The sequence below is a fragment of the Hippopotamus amphibius genome, chromosome 2 (assembly GCF_030028045.1).
Source record: "Hippopotamus amphibius kiboko isolate mHipAmp2 chromosome 2, mHipAmp2.hap2, whole genome shotgun sequence".
Classification (NCBI taxonomy): Eukaryota; Metazoa; Chordata; class Mammalia; order Artiodactyla; family Hippopotamidae; genus Hippopotamus; species Hippopotamus amphibius.
This window is the reverse complement of record NC_080187.1, coordinates 163,391,374-163,419,272: the sequence shown is the minus strand read 5'-3', so window position 1 is coordinate 163,419,272 and position 27,899 is coordinate 163,391,374. Positions and strand designations below refer to the sequence as shown.

The 27,899-nt window shown below is 37.4% G+C and overlaps 1 protein-coding gene across 3 annotated transcripts in view; it reads left to right on the top strand.

Moving 5' to 3' along the window:
* The window catches only part of NPAS3 (neuronal PAS domain protein 3), an 854,881-nt gene that overhangs the window by 423,339 nt on the left and 403,643 nt on the right, over positions 1-27,899 (top strand). For 2 of the 3 annotated variants that reach the window (XM_057725005.1, XM_057725007.1), the window contains one exon: positions 1,085-1,167. In XM_057725005.1, coding sequence (XP_057580988.1) covers positions 1,085-1,167 — 83 coding nt within the window. The remainder of the gene's footprint in view (positions 1-1,084; positions 1,168-27,899) is intronic. The other variant, XM_057725006.1, reaches the window with a different exon arrangement.

The following is a 27,899-nucleotide window of genomic DNA, read 5'->3' as shown; positions in this document are numbered from 1 at the left end:
GTTTGAGAGAATAGAGCTTTGTCATACAATTTTTAAGAAAAGCAAGAAGACATAAGGAATGTACTTGTTGGAAATATGGAAAAGTTCTGAGTTTTCTTTCATAAATTTGTGGAAAGCAAATATATTTTTAAGTTTCCAGAACTTTTTAAAACAAGGGAAATAACCAGAACAGATTGAAAAGCAAATTTTGACCCCATTCCAAAAAAAAAAAAAATTGTCAACAGAAGACCCTCAATTCTGAATCCCCCAAATATCATGCATTAAGCTTTTTTTGTTAAGGTCTGGGAGGCTCTTTGGGTGTATGTGCCTGCAGACAACACACGTAGGGTATGCCAGGAAGAGAGAGACTGACTCTAAACTAGTAGGAGAACAAAAGTATTCAGATAAGAAAATAGTCACTGACCTGCAAGGCACACGCTGGGCAAGCATCCACCTGGGCTTCCTGTAGGTCCTGTAGGAATAATTACACATGAATGTTCAGTAAATATGAAATCCAGCCATCCTGAGACACTTAACACTAGTGCAAACAGGCATTAATGAGAATCTCTTAGCTGACATGTTGTGCTTATTAAATCATGATAAAGTTATTGCATTAGAATATTTAAAAAAATCCTGTTTGCTTTTTTCTAGCCTAGAGGATATTAAATATTCTGGTTTCTCTGGGAGGAAAAGGCAATATGTGTATGCTTTAAAAATAACAATACCTAAATTTTAAGAAAAACAGTTCACTAATTTATTTTAAAAGAATGTGAGCATTCATGTTTTTGCTCCAGTGTAGGAAAAATAGTCCAAAAGGAAAAAAAAAATTTTTTTTAAAGTCTGGGTATGATTTTTAATGTTTGTGGAAGTTGATATCCTGAGATGAAAATTCAGCTTAGGCTCTGATTTTGCTCAGGCAACTCAGAACCAAAGTTAACACTAGGTTGTGCTTCTCTCAGATCTCTTTGATATAATAGTTTTCTAGTGATGTGATGACAGATAAATGAAGCTGAAGGTGTGAATCATAGCCCCAACTTAATTTTTTTTCTTTTTTTCCTTCTTTTCTTTTCTTTCCTTTCCTTTTTTTTTTTTTTTTTTTTTTAAGTTATAGGTGCACAACGAAGGAGAAGCCCCAGTGCACTGGCCATTGAAGTATTTGAAGCACATTTGGGAAGTCACATTTTGCAGGTACCTTTAAATGAAAAAGAAGCTTACTTATATTTTAATAAGAAGAATCCATCTGTTTAGTCTTTGTGAAAATGTCTTTTATTGCAGCTATGTTTATGACTGTTGCTATTTTATCTTGGAATTCTGCAATTCTTATGAATTTATTTTTTTCTTTTTAGAAAGCCATCCCTTGAGAGAATATTAATGAGAAAGGGAGGGCAAGTATTATTTGTGCTATAATAATTGAGATGAATTGCACTGTTGAGTTGATGCAAAATGTATAGTAGCTGGCTGTTCCCAGAATGATTGTGTGTGCTGCTTTTGTAAGTGGACATATGTGTGTGTCTTTGGAACTATATATTGTTTTTTGGAAGAGCAAAGTTTTGTTGTGCAAGTAATGTGACATTTTTATGTGTTGCCACATTTCAGTTGTTCTTTGCTTGAGTTTGTATTCGTAAGTGCTTCCAATCCTAATGTTTGCTTCCCCAAATAACAAACTTTGTCAGGATGAGATGTTAAGGTACATTTTTAAGTAAAAGGAGACAAATATTAATAATCTGATTTTTTTTTCCAGTGGATTTCATGACAAATAAATGTGAGGGTGACTAGGGCGGATCTGTAGTTATTTAGTCTTAGAGAAAATTGTCCCCAAACTTAGCACCTCACTTACTCAAACCTTTCTCTTAAGACTTCGCCATCAATTTGACCCATCTTCCTTTATCCATGGGGTAATTGTTCTATGTTGTTTTCTGTTTCCAGGATAAATGTTGCCATGCCAAAGCTTTTTTTCTTAACCATGTAAAATACATTTTTAGCATGGAATTAGAGAGGGACACATTTAGGATGTTTAGGCATCTTATTTGAAAAGAATGGTTATGTTTTTCTTAGATGAGATTTAGGGTAAAAATAAAGCTAAACTCCAGATTCCTGTCCATTTAGAACCTCTGTGGTGGTTTCACTTTTGAGACAGCCAAAAGCGGTACTGAACCTAGCATATTATTTCCGATAACATGTGCCCTAGACAACTGCTATCATCAGACTGTTCATGGTCAGATCCCAGTGGTTCTCCAGAATGGTTCCTTGGCTGGCAGCTTCAGTATCACCTGAGATACTTGTTCAAGGGACAAATTCCTGGGCCTCTCCTGGACCTAATAAGTCAGGATCTTCAGGTGAAATCCAGGAATTTGTTATTTTTAGTAACCATCTGAGATAATTTTAATGTTTTACTAGGTCTGAGATGTCACAATTCACATTTGGAAACGTAAGGCCCTGAGAAGTCTTACTTTATTTTTATTTATTTTGATATTTCTCATTTCTCCATTTATATCTGTTAACATCCCATAGAACTGATGTTTCTTGAACTACACCTTGGGAGATGCTATTCTATTGTGCACATAAAGTTTTGAATTACCTTTGCAGTAGATTAGTTTCAGGGATACAGAGAGGATATTTCTTTCTAGATCTTTGAATTTTTATTTCCCTCTTTCCTGTGCATTTTTTTTCTGGAATCTCCATTATAAGTTTTGTATGAGTGATAGCATATATACCACTGTCCCTCTGTACCTGTGGGGTATTGGTTCCAGGACCCCTGTGGATACCAAAATCCGTGGTTGCTCGAGTACCTTATAGAAAATGGCACAGTATTTGTATATAACCTATGCATGTCCTCTTATATACTTTAAATCATCTCCAGATGACTTACAATACCTAATAACATGTAAATACTATGTAAATCATTGGTAGCATGTGGCAAGGTTAAGTTTTTCTTTACGGAACTTTCTGGAATTTTTTTGAATATTTTCGATCCATTGTTGGTTGAATCTGTGGCTATGGAGGACCATTGTTAGATTCTGATGCGATCCAGGATGACTCCTTTTTCTATTCTGAAGCAGTCAGTGCAGGAGACTTTGTCAGTGAGAGAAATGAGTCAAACAGTATTCTGTTATCCTCTAAATTCTCTTGGAAATCTTGAGTTCAGTGTTCTGTAGGGAGGGAGACTTAGGAGCTGCAGAATTTAAAACTAATTTGAAACACAAAACTTAGGAATTTGAATGGAACGTAAGCTCAGTGAGAGCAATGTAAAAATATAGTATAGAATGGCTGTCCCCAGTTCCACATTGGACTCCATTGAGAGAGTAGAGGATCTACATCCTCTACATGAGGCCTCTACATGAGGCTTCAGAGCCCTTCTGCCCTTTGGTTTGATCACACTTGCCTTAGACAGCACTTTTCAAGAGAAACATAGACAGCTGGATGTCATTTGGAATGGAATAACTAGATGGGTGCATGAACTAGAAATCATGTTAGATGAGGTGTGGCAAAGGGCTTGGTGAAGTTAAGTGTGGAAAACACGTGGCATAAAAGGGACATTAATATCCTCTCTATCTATTTGAAGGCCTCATGCCAAAAAAAAAAGGATTAGATACATTCTGTGTGGCTTCAGAGTGTAGAAAAAAGATGAAGGGGTGAAAATTGAATAGAAAAAAAATCACCTTCATATAGTAAAACTTGCAAATAGGGCTGTCTGCATTTCCAACTTGCTCAAAGCCTTTAGCCTTAGGAGAAATATAGGTGGCTTGGTAGGGATGCTTTCAAAAAAGTCAGGCATCCAAGTGTGGTTGCACTGGATAGTCTTGAAATTGTCACAGAAACTAGAAATTCCTATCATTAGATTCTAAAACCAGAGGTCATGGAGGGGAAGAGCTGTGTATGCTCCTCAAAATGATATGCTAGAATTGTAGGCAGGAAGGGGTTGGGAAGTAGAAGGAACAAGAGGGGCTTCCTCTAAGCCGTCTGGTTAGTTATCTTCCCTTCCAGCAGGAGAACTCTTGAACCCATAGATCTGTGTCTGTACCACATTCAAAGTATCTCAGTAGTCTGCTGGGGTAAGATTGTTTCCTTATTTTCCTTCAGGAGATTCCATGGTTGAATCTTGTTGATTCATGGGGACTGGGATGAGTTCTTTCTTCCCTCTCTCCTACCCTTCATTCATTTGCAAATATCTGGGAAAAAACAAAAATAAAAAACCTGTGTGGTCAACAAGATAAGCATGGTCTCTAACATCATAGTTTATCATCCTTACCAAAAAAGAAAAAAAATTAAATACTTAGTGACAACGGAATTTGCTCTAGTGGGCACATGGCTGCTCTCCTTAACTAATGTGCAATCATTTGGTTAAAGAACCGGGAGGCTTCATAAAGTGAGAAGCATCACACTGGTCAAGTACTATGGGGCTGCGAAAGAGCGAGGCTCTGAATTTGCCACAAAGCATCAGAGAAGACTTCTCAGAGTTGTTGATGGATGAATAGGAGTTTATTAGGCAAATACAGTGGAAGAATATTGCAGTCAGAGAAACGTCAAACACAAAGGAATGGGGGCAGGTCATAATATGTTTGGGACTGTTAAGATGTTCAATTTGATGGCTGTTTCGCATGCACAGGGGAACATGCAAGAGATAAAGATGGAGAACTTATGAGTCATATTGCACAGACCCAGTGAGCCAGGCCAGGATTCTGTAACCAGCAATGAGCTCGTGGAGAATGCTTTCATACAAGAGAATGACAAGATAAATATTTGGTTGGTTTCTGAAGTTACTATTAAAATACAATCTAGGGAGCCTTTGGGTTTTGAGAGGTTATTATAAAGAGACAATTTAGGAAATTATTACAACAGTCTAATAGTTCAAATGAAGATCTTATCCAAGAAGGAAGCTCTATGAATGGTGACACAGGTATGGAATTGGGATAGAATTATTGGCACATGGTATGAATTAGATATGAAAGGATAGGGAATGATAGGAGTTAACAATGACCACAGGTTTTCTAGACTGGAAACTACCTACCTAATGATAGTAGCCTGAGAGAAGTTGAAAGAGATACCCTCTTACATAGCCAAGTCCATAAGAGGTAAGCAGTTGGAAACCTGAGTCTGATCCCCTAGAGCAAGATCAAGGCAAGGGGTAAAAATAGGGCTTGACATTACTGATCACTAGTGTATAGATGACTGGTAGCTCAAATCAAGCAGTGAGTTTCAGACCAGTGGAAATAATACGGAACGAAGAGAGAAGAGGGTTGAGGAGAGGCAACCCCATATATATCATCACTTTAAGATGCACATAGGTAATGAGAAATAAGTAGGCAGAAAGATAAGAGGAAACCACAGGATTTGATTTTGCTTAAGGAAGGAGTATCAAGGTGGCCGAGGATATAAATAGGATAAATACTGAAGAGATGTCATAGGTTTTGTCAATAAAACAATTGCAGTAAAATTTTAGGTGCAGAAGACACCCTAAAGAGTGATAGAATGTAGAAGTGTCTGGATGTTTGCGGTAAAGGATGGTGGGAGATGAAAAGGTAGTGTTACAGGAAAATTTTGTATTTAATGTTGTTTAGAGTGTGTTTATATTTCTGAGATCCATGGGGTCAAGCATTGGTCAATGATATGCTCTTTAGCAATCAAATTTTTAAAAATCAATATCTCGTGGTCATGTCTGCATTAGGATAGGATTATCTTTCATTACCATTAATGGCTATATGCCATTCCATACTGTGGATGTATCATCAATTATTTAACCATTTTTTGTCATTGAATATTTTGAGTATATCTCTAAGTTTGCATTTCTAATGAAAATACCAAGTGAAGTGTGTTTTAATTAGAAAAGACCTAATCCAGTTTGATTTTAGCTTAAATTTATTGAATTTTTGGTATGTATTAAGTTCTATGTATTGTGCTAACTACTCTTCTTATATTATCAGTTAATACTTATAATATGTACCTGTGAGACAGGTGCTCTGATAGTGCATGTCTTACAACTGAGTAAACTAAGACTTCTCAGAAAACAAACATAACTGACTGAAGCTCACATGGCTACTTAAGTGAGAGTTGATTTTGAACCCATGATGTTAACGCTAGATTATAAATACTTGCCAGGAAATGATGAGGACATTTTAAAAGACAATGGTAATAAAAGGAAAGAATTTATATTTGGAGCAAACATGATTAGGGAACTGATGGAATATAGAAGATAAATAGAGATCTGTTCTGAACACCAGGATGGAGCTCAGGAAATGCCTGGGAATTCTCTGCAGCAGGTGCCAAGCCTCCCTGTTCCCCATGCTCCACAGTGATGTGTTGTGGGAAAGCGTGCTAGGGACCCCTTTGTGTAGAGAATTGGGGGTGGGGGAAGAAAATGGACTCAATTTTTGGCCCACCCATTCTGTGGACTGCAGTATGTGTGTTTGCTGTGTACATCTTATTAGCCATATATTCTCTTAGGAAAGGTTAGAAAGTTTGGTGGATCCTTTAAAATGTGACTTCTTTCCTAATGAGAGGGGAAAAAATAAACATAACGGTGATTCTATCAATATAAAAATCAGCTGTTGCAAAGTTATTTTCCAGTTTAATGATCCAGTACTGGTGTATGTAGGCAAGGCCATTGCTCAGGCTGGGTACTAGTGCAGTTCTGGGGCCAGATTAACATCGTATACACAAAAGCCTCGCTATTGACTGTGAGCCTTAGTAGCCCCAGTGAGCCTGTAGCTGTCTCAGGCATGGATTTCAGGACAGGGCATCTTCTGCAGGAGAGATGAGGCACTGAAGGAATGTCAGCCTTGCAGCTGCTTGACTATGAGGTGTAGGCATTGGGCCCAAGTCAAGGCATTTATCTGACTTTGTTCTTCTTTGACTCATTAATCAGAGGAGGAGCGGGAGGGCAAGGGGTCAAGATTGAGAACTGTGCTATTTGTGACAGGCTAAGTAGAAATCCAAGAACTTCAGGTCATCATGTGAGATCTTTCCTGAATATAGTACTTGTAACTGAGCACTAATTTGGTTCCTGCTTTGAAAGCTTTCTTTAGGAATTATTGTTCTCACTTCATGATTCCTTAATATGAAAAAATATGAGTGAGTATTTACTTTTACTTTCCCAATTTAGAGACCAGATAGAATATTCATATTTTACTTTATCAAAGTTAACGAAACAGAAAATGGTAACAAATATCATCTTCGTAACTCATAAAATTAACTAGTGGAATGACTTTCCCTTAGGTGCCAGATTTATGAATAGAGTGCTTTAATAATTTGCATGCCCTTAGCAGAAGGGTTTAAGTTTTTTTTCATTCTGTAAATAAAGCTTATATAATTGTTATATGAAATTGTACTATTGTTTTTGCATACTCCATAGTAATGCTGCTGTACTTACCTCACAGGCGTCAAAACAAAGCAATCAAATCAAACCTTGCATGTGGAAGATTTTTAGGATTTATGTTTGTATTCACTGTGAGCACATTATGATGAACTACAGACAGGTCTATGTTATATAACTGACATTTAGTAATACATCATTACTAATAACAATTACTTATAAAGTAATTGAAGGATGGTTTTTGTCTGTAACTAGTTTTAGATATTACAATTAATGAAATTTATGAATTGGATGAATACAATCCTAAGTACCCACATGTTTGTATATAAATGATACAGAACTATAATTATTATTTAAATGAAGTCTTGGGAGAATAAAAATATTCAATAAGAAATGCCCTATAGGGAGATAATGGTGGAAGTGTGGTACCCAAGTGTTAGTTTTGAACTCGTCTATGTTACATGAACCCTCCTATATCTGTTATTGACTCTGCATTATTTCTGGGTATTAAGAAATTTTTGTGTTATTCTTATGGCATTCAAATCCCAAACTGAAAGAGAATGCCATGTGCATATCCTTTGAGGAAGACCAAGAGAGAATTACCAAGGACATTCCGATATCACAATATAACATCTGAGGTCTCTGCCTGGGAGTGGACAGAAAAGACTAGTTAGAGTAGTTGCATGACTGCCTGTCTTCCTCAGCATAACTAGAGAAATAATTGTTCTTGAAAGGATTATTTTTCAGTCGAAAACCTCTCTTGTAGGAGACAGATACCGCCATCACCATAGTAGGACAGTTTAACTAAAGTATGTGTTTTCTTAAAATGGTGGAGAAGAGGGGAACTCAGATGTGGCTGTTTTTCTGTTTGATAGGCAAAGTCATCAGAGGTTTGTGTGCGAAAAATGGATGACACCATAGACCTCAGTGAAGTGGCACATTTCACTCATGCGGTTTTTCTTTCTCTTAGCACCGTCAACCATGGAACAGAGAGTAGAAGTGAAAGAAGAGCCTAGGTTTAAAAGAGGATGTTATGGATCAGATTTAGAATAAAATAAAATTAGGATTTGCATTTAAATGTCTATGTTTCTATTTTTAATCATAGTTTGAAGATTGCTTAAGGGCATACCCTGGAATCACGGTTGGTCTACGTACTATTTTGGTCCTGCACAGTTCTTGTTAGACAAACGAGGTTCTCTACCAGAAATATTTAAAAATTTGTGGTTGTGGAAAAAGGAAAACAAAATTAAAAGTATCTTATGACATTTTGTATCTTTGTTATCATTTAAGTATTTCTGGTCACAACACTGCTTCAGTTTCTGGGACCCAGTCAACTGTAGGAAACTAAGAAGATTCTTCAGAGGAAGTAGATGTATAGGCAAAACAGCTGCTTACAACTGTGTTGGGGTGGGGCTGGAGAATGCCAGATCTGTTATTAGAATCTTCTTTCATCTCATTCAGCAAGAGAAAATAAAAGGTTGACTAGTACAATTCAAACATCTGGACAAAGAAAAGTGAATAATACCTAAAACAGCTCAAAAACTGACCAATACAAACATAAAAATTATTACTTAAGATGCTGCCTAGCCAAGTCAACAGTCATTTTACATTTGATGGCAGTGTTTTCAAAAGGCTTCTGTGAGAGAGAACGATGTGTTAAGTGTATTTTCTGTTTTATCGATGAATTGGAATTTCACACTTATTTATTATTTTGTTGGAACTTACAAGGATAAAAGAAATGATCATCTCTAGGAAAGGTGTATCTTCTTATTCCTTATGGCCCTTGTTGGCAAAGTAGTATCCTGCTGGACATCAGTGCTAAAACAAAATAAAATTCAACTAATAGAGGCATTCTCCAGCTGTAATAGAGGAAAGAGAGAAAGGTGAGTGACCCGGCAGTTTCCCTATGATCCAGAATGGTAAGAAAATGTAAAACTAAATATAGAAAAAGAGAAAGTTAGTACATATATTTGCATATGCAAATTAGCTTAATTGATACTGCTTGCCTCTACAGGGATTTTTCATTACAAACTGGAGTGCTACATTGTTCAGCTCATATTGAGTAATTTAGTAACTAATGAGACCAGTTTGCACTAATTTGCATATGATAAATGAGCTTAATTGCAGTAAATAACTTGGAGGCATAATTACTTAATTTTCCTGTGTTGCACGGCTTTTAAGTTCACGTATGAACAACTCAAGATAATTTTGCATATTTAAATTAGTTGCTTTTAAATTTTCTTGAACAACAAAAAAAAAGAAACACACCTTATCAATTGAGCTGTAAAACAATCGGATATAAGGTTTAGAGTATTTTTATTTAAAAAGAAAGGAAAGTAAAGCAAAGCTGGAATTTGTCTGTTGTTCTCCTCTCTCATATCTTTACCTCAAATAAGATATCAGCATTGATATAAGGAAAACGTTTTTCATGCTGGAAGTTAATTCACAACTTCTATTAGTAAGTGACCTGGGTGTAAACTGAAATGTATATATGAGTGAATCATAACTTTTGAAATAGGGTTTATTAAAAAGATGTGTTTGTCCCTTATCTAATTCTGGAAACTAACATCAGAGGAGTCAATTGGATCTGCCATTTGCAGTGTGCCTGTCTTCTAAGATGCTGGGCTTTGATGAAGCAGGAATCATTCTGACCTTAGCATGTATTTTCTATCTAGATTAATGTTCCGTCCTTATGAAATTGGTTTCATTGGAGATTCTCGATGTGGTTTGCCAAGAATTATCTCACTGGTCTTCATATGAACTCAAGAGTATATGTTTTATCAAATCTCCATTCGCAAAATTGAAAAACTGAAGCACACAGAGGGTGATGACTTTATTTCACAATACTATATTGCCTTAGAATTTCACTTTGAGGGGAAAAAGTATAAGTTATTATACAAAATTAACTTCTTAAGTCATATAAAATCATATTCATGATTATGAGAAAATATTTTATGGTTGTGAAAGTTTAAAAGCTGTCATTTAAAAACTCATTGCTGCTTTAACTCATTGTATAAAAAACAGAAGGGAATGTTAGGGTTATTCATTTGCCACAATCTGGAAAAATAACTCCTCAAGCTTTTCTTGAAAAGGCTCAAATCCATTAAATTCGGTATAAGCATCCTATATCTTTCAGAGATGGGCCAGAGCAAGTGCTGATAGTAGTATATCCCAAGTGGAAAATTTGAGTCCTTCATGTAATAGGTGCTGAAGAAGTAACTGAGGAGTAAATGAATTCTTACCAAAGTCACATTTCACCCAAGAACTAGGGCCTCCTCTCACCTCTGTGTTCCCAGCCCTGTTTTTATCCACAGTTTCTGTGTGACAGAGTGTGGCGGGTTATTTTTGTGCATGCATTTTGGCATCCAACCGGCTTGGATTAATTGTGAAACCTCAGACAGTCTCTAAGCCTCTCTAAGCCTCAGTTTCTTCATCTTTAAAATGGAGGAAACGGTAGTAGAAGTTTTCCTGACAGGCGTGTTGTGAGGGTTGGAGGAGATGGTGTAGTTAAACATGCTTAGTACAGAACCTGGTGTGTGGGCCTTGCTTAATAAACATCTGCTAGAATTTCTGCATGTTCTGTAGTCCAGAATAATGGCCAACTTTTTAAAGAAAGATGTTCCTGGTTACCAGGAGCATCACCACAGAGGAACACGGGAGCATTATCAATAAAATCCTCTTAGGTTTAAAGCAAGATCAATAATTTTCACTGACCACAACCTAAATTATGTGTTTACATAAATGGTATTTATATTTGGTAGTATATGCTAATTCACAGTAAAATTTTAGAATTTGGTAGTGAGAATATATTTTCACCTTGAGAATGAAAATCATTCTATAACAACCAAAGGAGTTGTCAGAATAATCTCATTAGCAATCTAGAAGCAGCTAGAAAAAGAGTTTGTAAAGGGACTCCGGATACATTTCCTTTAGACCAAAATGTTACATTACTCTTCACATCATACTGTACCGTCTCCTCAGTTTGCTTATAAAAATGGAAATAAACAGCCAATCAGAAGTCCAGAAGAGCTAGAAGATAGTAGCAGCCATCATCCACGGCTATAAATTACTGTTGAGGAGACGTTGATGTGCATGTGTGATTCTCCTCATGCACGTTGCACAAAGTCCATCATCTGTCATGCCAGGAAGGGCTCCTTTCTACATCAAGAGCAGAGGGGAGGACTTCCTAGAAGGATTTTTGTGGTGGTGTGTGCATATATGTGGCAGGTACACATCCCTTTGGGTTTTCATGTACCTTACTAACTGTAATTTGCATAGTAAACAGATGTCATCATTCACAGAGAAGTAGTGTGAGAGATGTGGATGAGGTGAAGGGGTTTGAGGTAACTGTTACTGTGGAGAAAACCGTGGTTTTGGTCACATGACTGCAACTAGTACTAATTATAAGTGGGGACTTTTTAGTCACAATATTGATTATCTCAGGTAACCAGGATCTAGGAAAATGAGACAATAAGTTTAAAAATACTAAGCTTCAGTTTAGTAAATATTTACCGAGTACCAAGTTTGCATCAGAGACTAGAGAAAATATTGAGATACAAAGGTGAGCCATGGTTTTGCCTCTCAGCATTCCCACTGTGAATAGAGAAGACCAAAAACAAAACATACATAATTCAGTGTAACATAGACTAGTGGCTTTGAATCCCTGCTCTTAGTTATGTAGACTTGGGCAACTTATTTAAACTCTCTAAGCCTTCAAACTCTTCCAAAAAAAATTGCAGAGGGAGGAACTCTCCCAAATTTGTTCTGAGGCCACCATCATCCTGATACCAAAACCAGACAAAGATATCACACACACACAAAAAAATTAGAGACCAATATCATAGATGCAAAAATCCTCAACAAAATACTGATGAACATAGATGCAAAAATCCTCAACAAAATACTAACAAACAGAATCCAACAACATGTTAAAAAAATAATAAACTCTCTAAGCCTTAGTTTGCTCAACTCCAAATGCAGAGGGTAGCAGTTCTTACCTCAGAGATGGCTGTGAGAATTACAGATGAGATATTCACACGGTGCCTGGCACATAATGAGTGTTCTGCAAAAATTGGCCATCGGTGACAAGCTGCACCCTGGACGTACCAGGAGAGAATCAGCTTGGGACTGGTCCATAAGCATTTCCTGTGGCTACAAACTTAAAATCACACAGTTCACCCACGACACACCCCTTTTAATTCTGGTTTTCATGTGGGTCTCTGTGGGAGTATTTTGAGGGTCCTAGCCTCCCACATACATACATTCTCCTAGTGCGGTCACATAGGGTAAGACTGGGGCGGGGAAGGAAAATAGGGCAGCCGTGTCATTGTGGTTGGGCAGCTTGTGTTTGGGGCCTGCTGATAGGAAGATTGTTTGCAAGGTATGGGAACATATCTTTAATTCTTTTTCAGGCACGAAGGGTGGCCAAATTATTTGGAGATTAAAGCGGAACAGAAAGATAATTATACTTTCAATTTTAAAAGTGGATGGAGGTCTTAGAAAATCTTAGGGTTATGTGTCAAATGAATATGAATAATTCCCTAATGATAAAGATATTTGCAAATCTGGGACAGCTTCTTGTCCTTTTGGCTTTGGAATAATCGTTGGTGGCAGTAAACATTATATTCTTGTCACCAGCATCAGCTGAGAATGACATAGAATGGAGTGACACCAGCTGGTTATCATTTATCGGGGACCCAAAACTCAGTCAGTGTGGCTAGGGCTGCTTTCTCATCTGAATCTCCAGAACTTCACACGTCTTTTGGGTTTGAGGAAAGTTTGGGGATGATGGGAGCTGGGTGGGTAATGGGCTTTGTTTCCCAAACTAAGCTGATGGCAGGCATCTGTGAGCATTGAGGAAACACACTTGGGGAAGGTCTGGCTTAGAAGGATCGAGTCCAGATTCGTTTAAGATATTTTAAAAATCTCTAAATAAAATAAGAGCTAAATTGAACACATAATTCAACAATTTTTCTCTGATAATATCACATCTGTAATCTACTTCACTACTTTTTTTCCAGTGCATTTTATGTTATTATTTCAATTTTTCTTTTATATTGGATTAGATAGCTGATTTACAATGTTGTGTTAGTTTCAGGTGTACACCAAAGTGAGTCAGTTATGCATATATTTATTCTTTTTCAGATTCTTCTCCAATATATGTTCTTACAGAGTAGAGTTCCCTGTGCTATACAGTTGGTCCTTGTGGATTCTGCTAGCTTTTTTAAGACAAAGATTTTTACAGAAGAATCTTCCATACGTAGTTGTCCCTCTTTGTGTGTACATGCACATGTGCACATGTGTGGTCAGATTTTAAAAAAGAGGTTTTTTTACTGCACAAAGTAAAAAAAAAAGAAAAAAGGAAAAGAATGTGTTAAAAGGTCAAAAAATACAGACAAGCAAAATTAAGAAAATAAAAATCAAGTATTTCTCCATCATCAGGGGTTCTGTTTCACTTGATTATCTGTAAATCAACCAGAATGGGATTGTTATCTCTGTCTCTTGAAAACAGTTGTATAGGAAACAGCTGATTTCAAGAGAGAAACTATATGGCACATCATGGCTGATACATGTTTGCAAATGGTTTTCTTCTTCTAAGCCTGACCTGGGTAATATTATAGCCATTAAAGACCCCAGGAACCAAGATCTGTAGGCAACAGTAATAAAACAGCACTATCAGGATCCTGCTAGGGAGCACAGAGATTGCTACTGGGCTCCATCCTCTCCGCTGCAGGCAGGTGCCTGTGAGCCAGCCCAGAAGCTGGGTCACATGTTCCCTGATCACCAGGATTCCAGCTGTTTTTATTAATGTCCGGTAGCACCTTGTGAATATCACTCCCAGATACTTGCCAACTCAGGATCTGATGATTTAGGACGGCAAGGTAGGGAACTCATGTGACAGTGTTATTTTGTGATGATAGAATAGAACTCTGCCTAAGAAAAGAAAAAGGCATACCGTTTGCTTTATCTCTGTTGGGAAAAATAAACATTAGGATAAATTAGTTGAAAATATTACAAACATTTATTATTATGGTTAAATAAAATGTATAACTAATGGTTGGATTGCCCACAGCGAAGAGCCTAGTCAAATTTCCATGAGGCTGGATAACTGCTACAGGAATTGTCAGGTCGGAGCAGCTGTTTCCCTCATTTCTAAAGATATAAAAAATGCAGGTGACCCTTTAGGCCACCAGAAAAATGCCCTCTGAAATAATCCACTCTCATACTTCATTTTAGGGTGATAGAATGTTTTAGTAAATTTAGTCTGGTATAGAGATTAGACCAAGGGTAGAATTGACCTGAAGAAACAGAAAATTCTTTTTTTGTTAGTAGGAAGCCTGTGAGTTCTACATAAATACAAAGGCAAATGATAATATCAATGACTATTTTAATTGCATCTTTAATCCATAAGGATAGTTCAATGACATTTTAAATTATACTTTTAGAATTGTAGTCACATAGGAGATAAAACTCAGTAACTATTTAATAATGCATAGTAAGATCAACTGTATCCTCTCTTGAGAGCACATTTAGGTGGACTGAATGTAAAAGGCCAATCCAGAATTTAGACAACATTTAATCTTCTGGAAGGCATTGTTGGGTCTTTCTAAATATAAAGTACCCAGGACTGGTTCTTTGAGTTGGTACCAGTTATCTCTGCTGAATGATTAGTTTCACTAGAGTCTCAGCTAAGCTGTATTATTTTTTTGCAAGGAATTGGATTGCTGCAGATCAAACTGTTCTCAGTACTAGGTTACTGATCGGTTTGGGGAATTTATGCTATAGATTGGTTACTAATTGATAATCATTTAACCTGGCTTTACTTGAAGACTACAGCATAGTTACGTTGTTTTTAGTGGGGAACAATTTCACACCGAAATAAAATAATCCCTTCTCAGGACATATTTTCTACAGAAATTGGCAGGCTACCTCAGTCACTACTGTTCATTGTATCTTCACTGTTAAGTATCTGAAGGATTCCGTTTGAATAATGAAAATTCTGTATAGAGACGACTCATTCTGTTAAGAACATATGAAAGTAAGGAACTTCCAGGATCCCTAAAATTGTATACAAGCAGAAAGTCATCTGATCCTAGTTCTCTGGATACAGATTTAAAATAAAGAACTATGCAAATGTTTAGGGAATAATAACATTGTATTAGCACACATTTGTTGAGACTTAATCTATATCAGCTACTCACTGAGTGAGCTACTCAACCATATTTTGAATTAGATACCGTTATTATTTCCATTTTAAGGATGAAGGAACTGAAGTTCAGAGTGGGGAAGTAACTTGCTTAAGGACCTGCATCTCTTGGTAGCTGGCACCACTGCGATTGGAACACAGAAGTGGAAGTGGGGAAGAGACACAGAAAGGAATTATAAGGGAAATATTAGGTATTAAACTGTTTTACAGTTGAAGTTTTTCAAGTGACATACTTTAAGCTATGGTTTGAATGGAAACTAGAGGAGATGTGCTTTTGTTTAATAAAGAAATATTTGCCCTGAGCAGAAGACAACATTTTAAAGCTAGTCATTTCATTTCTGGGAAAGTATTTGAGGAAAATGACATGGCTCAGCCCTGTTTGCTGACCATTTTGTTGTCTCCTGCTGAGACTTGCCATTTCCATAGCCAGTGGGCTGTATTGAATCAGACAGAAGCAATAGGTCATTAACAGAAATGGAGACTTGGGGCAGCCTGCAGAGGCTGAAAGAGAGGGGAAATCATTTTGGGCAACATCAACAAATCTGTGTCTAATAGCATCTCATGCAACTATGTTTGGAGAGGTTAGCCTGATTTTCATAGAAACTTGAGAAGCTTTAAAAAGCACAAATTAATTTTTCCCCAAAGAGTGCCACGCTTAACATGAAAATATGAGTGGGAGAGGATGCTCTGCTTGTTTCCACATGCTGCATTTCCCCCTTTGGTCACACTCATTGAAAGTAACTGTTTAAAATCCATTTAGTTAAAAAAAAAAAATCCAGGTTTTACTTTTCTAATGATATCTGCATTAACCTTGAGGTCTTTAACTTACAGCATTAATCCAAATGATTATATTATTTATTTTGATGAACATCTTAATTATTTGTATTTTCTCAATCCTTGGAGACTCTTCTGGATTACTGAAATTGGGGTTGGGAGGACAGGTTTTGCCATTGATATGACTGCCCATAATTTTTGGTATTGGTGAGGTTATTCATCTTAGAAAATATGTGTAACTAGCCTCCTCTGAAACATAGACCAATTTAATGGGGGCAGGAAAAATATAGATCCTGACTGTTGACATTGAACAAGTATTCAATGGGAGCTTGCTATAATAAGGCACACCAAATACAAATTTGGGGAATATTTAGATGTTGTTTCTTCTCTCGAAGAATATCTAATGAATTTTTGTATCCTATTCTGGAATGACAGGAGCAGGTCTGGGGGCAGAATCCTAAACTCCAATGATTGCATTTACAGTTGAGTAAAACATAGGAAGTGCAATAGCATTTTCAGGGCCAGCTATCATTCATATACTTAAAAACTCCCCCATTTACATATACCTGAACAAACCCAAAAAATTCCAAAATGATTGCATGTGTGTCTTGTGTCTCCTACTAGATCGTAAGCAACTCAAAGACGGGGATCTTGTCTTGTTCATCTTTATGTCTTCTGCTGTGTTGTGCTCTGAGTAGGTACTTAATACTTTTGTGGAAGGACTTAAATTTGTGTAAAGAATGCATGTAACTTCTAACAGATTGATCGTTAATTGCCTCTTATGTTTTGGGCAGCGTTATTAAGAAGTCAGCGATACTAAATGATTCCAAAATGTATTCTTATCACTTATAGACATTTACATGCCAGGCTCCCGGTAGGGTTAATACATTATGTACCCAAGTCCCTGTGCATCAATGTGAGAATGTCCTTCTCAGCCAAGAGGTCATTAAAGAAAACAGAGTCCCATCATAATGTCATTTTCCCCTTAATTTTCTGATTACTTACATTTGGTTTGGTCCTAATTATGAATACCTTTAATTGCTTTATCACAGTGATGATTAACTGTGCCCAAGTCAAACCCCTTTGAAAGAGAGGACAAATCCTTCTAAAGGCTTGTGCTTGATTGCACTTAGGAATAATATTAAACAAAGGAATAGAAGTGTTCGCACTTAGTGAAGGCTGGTCAGCCCTTCTACATTCCTAAAATACTCAGGGATGATTTTTATTCCTGGGTTTTTCATAAATGGAAAAATGTAACCTTCTGGTTTTTTTCCCAATATGTTATAATCTGCCGCTTTATTTACATGAATCATTCTTCCAGAAGATAATATTAGGAATAAAATACATGCCAGCTGTTCTCTAGAGTATTAAAAAAACCAAAAAGCAGAATAAACTGCTTTATCTGCATGCTATCACTGAAGGAGTAAATGGCTGTGTGTTTTCAGTTTATCTGTGTTAAATAGCAATGATTGAGATTTTTCATATTTTATAAATTAGGTTTAAAACACCAAATACAACTTATTGCTTGCTGAAATGCTTGGTAGCAACCGGGTTCATTTTAAGCAATGTGTAATAGTTGATAAAAGTGGCTCAGTTTCATTTTTAAATGCAAGCACCAACCTTAGGATACTCAAAGAATTAAAACCTTGAGGTTGTGTATTTTAATTGTGCATTTTTATTCATTTTTCCTAAAAGCGACAGACTTTGAGATTTTCATTTATCTTGAGTTCAAGTTATTTCAACTTAAAGTCAGCACACAGTATTGTTTTAAAGTTTCTGTGTCTTATAAAACGATCTCAGTATTTAAATCTTACATTTTATATTCCTCACAGAAAGATGAGGTATGTGTGTTACGTTGACATCTATCGCCCAGCAGTCTAATTGATGGAGTTCAGATCAGTCAAACAAGCTCATTTCTCCCAGTTCTTTCTCACTGAGGCGTGGGCCACACATTGGAGATAAGGATGAAGACTCTTCATCCTTTGCCAAAGACTAGGTTTAGCCAGAGGAGAAAGAAGGGACTTTGCTTTGGGAAAGTGGCACAGATGAGCAGGAGGACATGTCATTGCCAATTTATTATCATGCTATTCTTTCTTCCTGGAGGAAGGCTTTAGCATTTTTAATCTATTATGATTCACACTTGAGAAGCATCTCTCTTTCTTATTTTGTAACTCCCACGTGGAAGGATATGTTCCTTGGGTGGCTCATTTGCAAAGGAGCAAGTGAAGAGAGGTGATGTGTAGATGAAGACCCTCCCTTGCTTTTTTCCAGGGTAGGTGCCTGTGACACACAGCTGGGGAAGCTGCCACAGAGTCAGAGAAACACTCACACAAATGTATCTGCCATTGTGCATGTTCTTTTCATGCTAATTGCCTCTGTTGGAAACTTGGTGCATGTAAGTATAAACTTACCTATACCTGTTTTAGACACTGCACCCTGTGTTTCTAATCAATGGAGGTTAAAATTAAGAACTGAAGAAATAGCACTGATATTTTTTCAGATTTCCCTTCGTAGACTTCGATGCAAAAGCTGACAAAACAGGTAAATTCCTGGTGTGCTGCGGTGTAAGGTGATTATCTAGCTTATTGTTTTCAAACACACTGAAGTCTAGGAAGTGCCAATGAGCACCACAGGGCGATAGCAGACTGACCCCCAGCAGAGAAACAATCAGGTCTAGCAGAACATTCAGCTGTGGGGCCAGGAAAGAAAAGCTGATACCAGATGCCAGTGCTTTGGAAATCTTATCTGGAGTTGCACATATGGGTCCGGCATCTGCTCGGGTTATGCCAGCAGTCGGCATCCAAATTGACACAACTACCATGGCACGAGCAGGCGGAGGCACAGCTATATGTCTGGGTCTCTCTGCTAAGACAGCTGTCAAAAGCAGTGATGTTGGCCTTATGATAGCTAATTTTCAGGGGACCAGTGTGGGCTCTCTGAGTGATAGATTTTAAGCGCCCTCAGTGAGTCATTTCTGGATGGCCATCATTGGAGGAAGGTGGTGGGGGTGAAGCAGGTATGCACCGATAAGTCTGTGTGCACAGTGAGCACGTATATAATTGTCCTTTTTTTTTTTTTTGGCCAACATAACAGTACTGAAGGAAAAGTAGAACCAAATGATTTTGGACAATGATTTAAACCAGTGCAGGGTGCATAAATTCTTAATGTACATATTCTATCATAGGAGTTTGGTTAATCTAATAGTGACAGTAAACAATTTTTTCCTCTTTTAGGTGAAAAAAAAAAAAAGGCTTAGTCCATAAAATTGGAGTATCTGCCTTTCAATAAGGATGTTTATCTCATCATAATTGCCCCAATTGGAAGCTGGGTAACTGAACATAAACAATTCATATTTTCATCTCTTTCATTCCTCAGAACCCTTCTTAAAAAGAGAAAAGAGCAGGTTTATCTCTTCTTCTTATCTCAAAGTAGTATCTTGAACAGGAATGACCAGTGGACAAGTATTGCACTGGGGGTGCCAATTTATATATCTGCTTTCAATTCCAAACATCTGTTTATGTAACCTTCTATCTTTATTGAAATCATCAATTCTCAGTGGATAACTGGTTAGGTATAAGAGCAAAGAATGATTTCTTCTTTTTTATTTTTCTCTGTATTGGGAATCTGTTTATCAACAGTTTTAGAGATGTTTGTTAAATTGCATTGTTTATTTTATTACAGTAACTTTCCAGTTGAGTTGTAAAAACATTTGCTAAGCTTTAAACATGCTTGTAGAAGTTCACAGACTTTGCAAGACAATATATAACAGTGAGTGACATTAATGGGAATCAGGTGGGCATCATCACATACTGTTCACGATGATGTATTCTACCTTCTCTTTGGCAACTAGATGATCTAGTGAAGAAAGGATGCACTCTTAGCATTAATGGCATTCTAGGTCATTCTTAAATGTGTTTTGTCAGTCTTGACTGTGGTCACATCTGTTGTATTCCTGTTGATCTAATGTGTGCTGCCAGGGTTGATGTAGTCTGGCCCCTTGATCTTAGTGTGGAAGCATTTATGTTGAGGAGAAGAAACCAACAAGGAACCTGGACCTCAAATGACTTGCCTCTCAAGCTAGCAAAGGGGTCTTGGCTTCATAATTTTTAATTTGATGTAACACAAAGTTTCACACATATTTATACACTTTTCCTACCCAGAGTTTGGTCTGTGCAACATCAGATTAATAATGGAAATTTTTTTAGCTATCGCAGGATTGTATGCCCTACAATATCCTGTGCCTGAGGGGAATGGCTGTCCCAGCTTCCACAAAGGCAGCCCAGTACTTGGGGTTGAGTGTTTAGGGTGGTGCTTGGCCCAAGTAAAGAAAAATATATTCTCTCCTCCAACTCTACCCCTAACGCTGGAAAAATTCAGAGGCCTGGAGTTTATCCAGGGAGAACCTCATTGCTGCTTTCCAGCCACAGTGTTGGATTATTCATTTTTCTGGCCTAAATTGTTGGTAATAGTGGATCGATTCCCCCAGGATATCACACATACTGTGTATCTCAGGGGGCCAACGAAGCAAGTAAAGCCTAGTTCCACATGCAGAAGTGTAATTGTCTAGGGGCTGCCTGCACTTGCCCTTAAGTCCTACAGAGAGGGCAGGACCAGGGGGAAGAGCCATGGGAAGGGGCAATGCCACGTGGTCCCCCACAACCCGCAGGAAGAGTTGGTGTGGTGGTAGGTTCCACGTCACAAGTGCCTCTCAATGAAGTGATGGTTTGTTCGCCACGCATTTGCCTGCTAATCCATCGCATAGCATTTATGTAATTATTCACTGAGTACTAGAGCCTGCAATTAGATACTGCAAATACTAAGAAATAACGCTGGCCCTTGTTCTTGTGAACTTCTCCAGTCAGGCTAAGGAAGCAGGTATAGAAATAAAGTCATGGAAAACTCAGAATAAAGGAAACTGCGAGGGAGAAGGCATGAGTTCTGCATTGAGAATCAGAGAAGTGCCACGGGCAGTGTGATCCTTGAGCAGGACTTGGTGGGTGAGTGTGGTTCTACCAAGGAGAAAAGGATAGAATGATACCCTAGGTGGAGAGAATGGCATGACCAGGTGATTCAGGGCTTTGCAAAGATGTAAGAAGTGGTTCTGTGGGGATACAGCCTGGGGACTATAGAAAAGTTAGTGTGGACATTCTATTCTTTTTTTTTTTTTTTTTGCTTTTTAATTTATTTAAAAAATTTTTTATGTTTTATTGGAGTATAGTTGACTTACAATGTTGTGTTAGTTTCTGTTGTACAGAAAAGTGAATCAGTTATATAATACGCATACATATATCCATTCTTTTTTAGATTCTTTTCCAGTATAGGCCATTACAGAGTATTGAGCAGAGTTCCCTGTGCTATACAATAGGTCCTTGTTAGTGATCTATTTTATATATAGTAGTATGTATATGCCAATTCCAGTCTTCCAGTTTATCCCCCTCCCTTACCCCGGGAACCATAAATTTGTTTTCTACATCTGTAACTCTATTTCTATTTTGTAAATAAGTTCATTTGTACCCTTATTTATTTATTTATTTATTTATTTATTTATTTTAGATTCCACATATAAGCAATATCATATGATGTTTGTCTTTCTCTGTCTGACTTCCTTCACTCAGTGTGACAATCTCTAGGTCCATGCATATTACTGCAAGTGGCATTATTTCATTGTTTTTTATGGCTGAGTAATATTCCATTGTATACATGTACCACATCTTCTTTATCCATTTCTCTGTCAGTGGACATTTTGGATGCTTCCATGTCCTGGCTATTGTAAATAGTGCTGCAGTGAATGTTGGGGTGCATGTATCTTTTCAGAAAAGCATTTATTGAGTGCTTGTTTTGTGCTAGTCCAGAGCTGGACTCTGGGGATATTAATAAGTAAGACACCTCCCTCCTTCAAGGAACATATGGTATAAGGGAGAGGGACATTCACATAGTGATATCGATAGTGGGTAAAAGAGGGCCAGGAGACAAATCTGAATAGAATGTCATGTTGAAATCAAATGCCAATGCTTAGGGGTTGAACTTTACCCTGAAGGCAGTGGGGAGCCATGAAAAAAATTGAATCTGAAGAGGTAATTGGGATCTTCCTGGGAGTGAATAGGGGAGGAAAAAGAACAGGCAGGCAGGAGAACAACCAGCAGCAGTTGGGATAGTCTCAGGCAAAGGTGATGAACTTGAACTGGGAGGTGATGGTGAGATTGCAGTGGAGACAGAGCTGGGAGATATTTCAGAAAAAAAAAAAATCACCTTATTCCACTTTACACAGACTGGAAACTGAAGTTTAGAGAACGTAAGTAAGTCATTCTAACTCATAAAATAGCAAATGATAGAGCTGAAGTTTGAACCCAGACAACCTGATAGGGAAACTGTGCTCTATGCAGTAGTTAAGAGAATGGGATCTCACATTTTAAGGCAGATTTTCATCATATCTATTTCACAGGACAGCTATGAGAATTAAATAACATACTCCATAGCAAGCCCTTTGTGCAATCCCTGACAGATGGTGAGGGCTTCAAATCTGATACCTTCGTTAGTGTTTTCATCATCATTGTAGCACTTTGTCCCTCTTCTTGCCTTTATGGGGTGCATTGCCCCTGCTCATCCAGTTGACTCTTAAGCTTCGCAGAGCTAATGAAAGGGAAAATTCTGCAAAAGGCACTGTAGAGTATTCTGTCCTTAAAAGGGCAGATGTCTTGGTGTTGTGCAAGGTATAGAACTTACTCTTGGCAAGACTGTATAAGGAGGTAAATAATGATAACACTTTAAAACAAGTGAGGGATCATTATTAATTCATTTGGAATATAAAAATGTTAGTCATTTGGAACAAATGTCACAAAATATTCTAACACGGGTATTTCATTTTGGAAATTATATATACTTTTAATAACGACAAAGTTACTTCTCTCAAGAATCCTTTGAAACCAGCTTTACTCCAGGGCAGGTAGAGCCTGCCATAAGAATGCAGTTGGGATCATTCCCTGGCCTTCCTGATCACGCTTGAAATCTGCACAGTATTAGAAAAGGAACTTCATGTTAAGTTTTATGTTCAACCTCAAAAGTGATAGAATTGGACACCTCAGGTCTATTCTTTCCTTCATCTCGTCGTTTACAAAGTGGCACTGCTGCAACCCTTGCATCAAGTAGGGCTGGAGTGATTTTAGCAGGGGCTGCCACATCTTGATTTTATGGAATAAATTTTAGTGTGACATTAAGAGGAAGCAGAGAGGTTAACTTTATCTTCATAATTCTTCATCCTAGAAAAAAAACAAGCTTTATATTTGTTTTGCATTTAATTTTAGAGCTAAGGCATGATTAGCTGGCTCTTGTTTATAAAATATAACAATTTTTCTCTTTTCTGTAACCCAAGCACATAATTTTTGAGTGAGGCGTGTTGTTTCCTCTCTTTATGTGTGTTCATACTAAGTGCTGGTATAATTCCATTATGTTTTGACTTGAACATTAAATATTACCTTGAATATATACTTCCCAGCAGTCGTGTTCTGATAGTGACATATTGTACTGTTTGAAGGGTGTCATATGGTCATCTGTCAGCTGAATGTTGTTGCATGGAAAGAATTTTATTCTTCAGATGTCATCTAGACTGCCTCATGTTAAAAGAAAAATAAAGCAGTATTCTCAGAGTCTGGATTGAGGAAATTAGAGATGGATAGGATTGACCTAAAATAGGTAGCAAGGGATTCATCCATTCAGAATATAGTCACTCTGTAATAAAAATGAACAGTTGTTATACTCTGAGTGTTTTTAATTAGGTGTGATTGTATTTTATGGCAGAAAAGCACACGCTTCCTTTCAGGACGTTTGGTACCTAGTTCTCCTTGTCTTTGGCCATGCAGATAAAGATGCAAACAAGATTCCTGGCAGTAATAGGGTAGAAAGAGTACCGCCTCCCTGCAGACAGCAATCTGAGAAAAAATGTAGGAGACTCTCTGGCTTACTGTATCAGAGGTTAGAGCGATAGAGAAAAGAAGAACGCTTTCTTGCTTCAGAATAATTTAGCAGTCAATATTTCTATCAGCAATATTTCTTTCAACAGGAATTAAGATGCTGGCCCTTATCCAAAGACACCTCATCCCTCTATTACATTATAGATCTGGTCCAGCTGTGGCTGCCTCTGTAGAGAGATGAGGGCAGGTCTAATAGCCAATTTGTAGGGTGTTCTGCACCAAGTACATAGACGATGGATGCTCCCCTCTAAATGCATTTTCCTTCGCTTTAATCTTTGCCTGGAATGTACCTAGAATTTTGTGCTGTTGTGTTCTCATCTCAAAAATGTGGGGAAAGTATGCATCTGTGTTTGTATGTTACATTGCATTTTTAGGATCTAGAATCTATACTTACACTCAGAATAGAAGGATGACACCTGTTTGATTTTTTCTTATTTTGTCACTGCATTTCACTCCTGAACTCTCTCAAAATTAAAATAATTGCATCTCCCCCCTCTTTTGCAATTTAGTTAAAAACTGTAGTTCTGTTCCTTAAAATATTCTGAGAAGACACACTGTATATCCTGTACTTTCTTTTACAGAAGTGTACGTTGGAACATTTGCAGATTTTGTTCTTCAGAGGTCCCTACCATTTATCTTATATATCCCTTTGAACTATGTAATGTCCATGAAGGTAAGAATAAGGGGTATACTAAGGCACAGATGTCCAGAACATCATAATACCAAAGCAGGCAATCTGATATTGAGAGACAAGAATAGGTATTTAAGCAGAGAGAAAACAGAAGTCCATGATCTTTGATCCATGTCTTAATTCACTACCAACATTATTAAATTTAATTCTCATTCAGGTTCATTCTATCTCAAAGGCTTTTCTAATGTTTGATTGAGAGAGAAGAGAGAGAGAGGTAGAGAGAGAAAGGGACAGAAAGAGGTGATCTTTTCTTTTCAGTGCTGAGAAGACATTGTGTTGACATTTTTATGGTCATATATAAAAAAAAAAAGCACAAAGTGAGGCCAATGGTAATAACCTTGCAGTTAATCCTACAGGATGCCATGTTATTTTTCTTGGCTCTTCTGGAATTTCAGAGAGATGTTCACCCTTGGGTGTATTGATGGCAGCAGAAGGTCTTGGATCAAAGTCCCAGAGATACTTTATCCCAAACACCACAATTTAAAAGTGACTAATTGAATTGCAGATGAATAAGAGAATAGTTGTATTGATGATGATCCCTTTATTGAATAAAAATAGTTCCTAGTAAGTCAGCAACTGAAACATTTCTAGAGCTTTATTTTCAGATTAGGGTTGACATTTTCAATTTAAAGAAAACAAGTTATTTTTTTTTTAATTTTATTTTTTTTGGCCACATGGCTTGTAGGATCTTAGTTTGCCAACCAGGGATTGAACCTGGGCCCTTGGCAGTGAGAGTGCAGAGTCCTAACCACTGGACTGTTAGGGAATTCCCAAGAAAACAAGTTATAGTGACTAAATGTCGTACGATATCATATATTCATTGAGAAAGTTAGTTTGACTAAGAGAAGGATTATCTTAATAGTTCAAGGACATATAGGTGATAATCCCTTTTGTCATAGTCTACTTTGTACTTCTGTTCATTTTTCCTGCTCTGAAAATTACCTATGGATTATAAAATGCATATATTAAATATCAACTAGAGGAGAAAGGAAGGAATTAATATTTACTGAGCATTTGTTAGATGCTGTATAACTGAGTATTTAACGTTCACAGCCTCCCAGTGAAATAGCTGTTAGGCTTCCCATTTTATAGATAAGAGAAAAAAGGCTCAAGGTCACTTAGTTAGTAAATGATGAAGATAGGACCTGCATGCACTAGGTCTCTCTGATGCTGGTGACTATGCTTTTTTTTTTTAACATATAAATTTTAATTTAATAAATATAATGCAATAGTAGCTTAAGAAGTATTGAAGCTCAGAACTGAACTAGGAATTTATCAGCATGAGACCTGTATTAGTATCATTTTTTCAGTAGTAGAACACTGTTTTTTGTTCTTCGATTACTATTTCCATGTTTCCAAAGGGTGTGGAGACATGGAAAGCCCCTGGAAGCAGATGGATGAAATTGTGTTACAGTGTGTAGTTTGCATAGTGTCTACTAAAACAAAGACACATTTTACCTTTCACCATTCATGGTGTCCTGTTTTCCAGCTCACTTCTGGTCTTCTGCCAATTGAATTTTGCCTTTTTCCACTCCATGTTTTCTCTTCCTCTTCTACTCCATATCTTCTCAATTCATAAAATGTGAACTTGGCACCTGGAGGTTAACAGCAGAGAATGAGCCTATCAGTCTCATGGCCGTAACTGTGGGTTGTGATTTGCTGAGCATCTGCAGGAAATCGTATTTGCTGGGATGAACTCTTAGATGTAAGCTCATTCCCCTTAAATCCTCCTTTGTGATATCAGTAAGGAATTTTGCTTTCTCTAAAACATGTTTTTCAAGGTAAATATGTTTATTTTAAAAATTATTTTGCACTAAATAATATGACAGCATTCTGTATGTGTTATGTGTTGAGATAAGTGATGAGTGGGAAAGTAATGGGTAATGTCTGTCAGTTAGCAGCTTATTAATAAGGTGTGCCTGTATCAAGATGTTTTACTTCATGTAGGAATATTCACTGATGATTTTTCTTAAGACATCAAAATGATATGTTGTAAGCTGGGGTCACCCTATTTACCGATAGTTTAAAAAAAAAAAAGAGGGAGAGACTCCTTAAGAAAATAGTCAAATAAAGGAATAAGGATGTGCTGCAAAAATAGATGCCACTACTTTGCATTTCTATGGATGGCATACATTAGCCGGAGGGTAGACATTGTCCACAACTATGCATCACAGCTTGCAAGTTCTGTTGGACTGTTCGTGCCATCTCTGAGACCCGGTGCTTCCAGGTCTTTCCGCTTCAGCTAGCTGCTACCAGTTACATGTATTGTAGGTATATACTCTTCCTTCACTGTGTCAAAAAAAAAAAAAAAAGAGGGGGGTTAGAAAACTTTACTCATGCAACAGATTTAAATATTGTTAGTTTTCAGGGTTGCTGCTGAATTATTAACGATTCCTGTGGTACAAACGGCAGAAGAAGGGCCCCTTGCCTGCGTGGTAATGCTGTCAGGGCCCCCGCGGCTGCTGGCCCAGTGTGTGATGTATTACACTGCTAGCATTTCAGCACTCTCTGGGGATCTCTGGTCCTACCATAAGGTCAAGAGTTAACCACTTGTATTTTAGCTGTGTACTGCTATCAATACCGCTTCTATGGAAACCCCACTTGACGTCATTTTTGAATCTTTGCGACTGTAGTCGAGCTTCAGTAAAAGTCAATAAGAACATGAGACTGTTGTCCATATTATTACTTGCCACTTCCTGCCAGCAGTCTACCAATTCATTAGCAGAGAGTTTTGGAACTCTTGGTTGATTATTTATGCAGTCAATAGCAAGGCTTGTCTGCATTCATAATTGTTTGATTTTATGGCCTCTTCTTTAAACAAACATTGTCTATGGTAATGTGATGCCCTGATGGATGGGAAAGGTTTTGTCTGTGAATATCATTTAGATAATTAAAAATGACAGATGAAATCGCCCGCTGTCTTGACCTGTACTTTGTTCCCTCAGTGATGCTGAAGAGATGCTGATTGCTGTC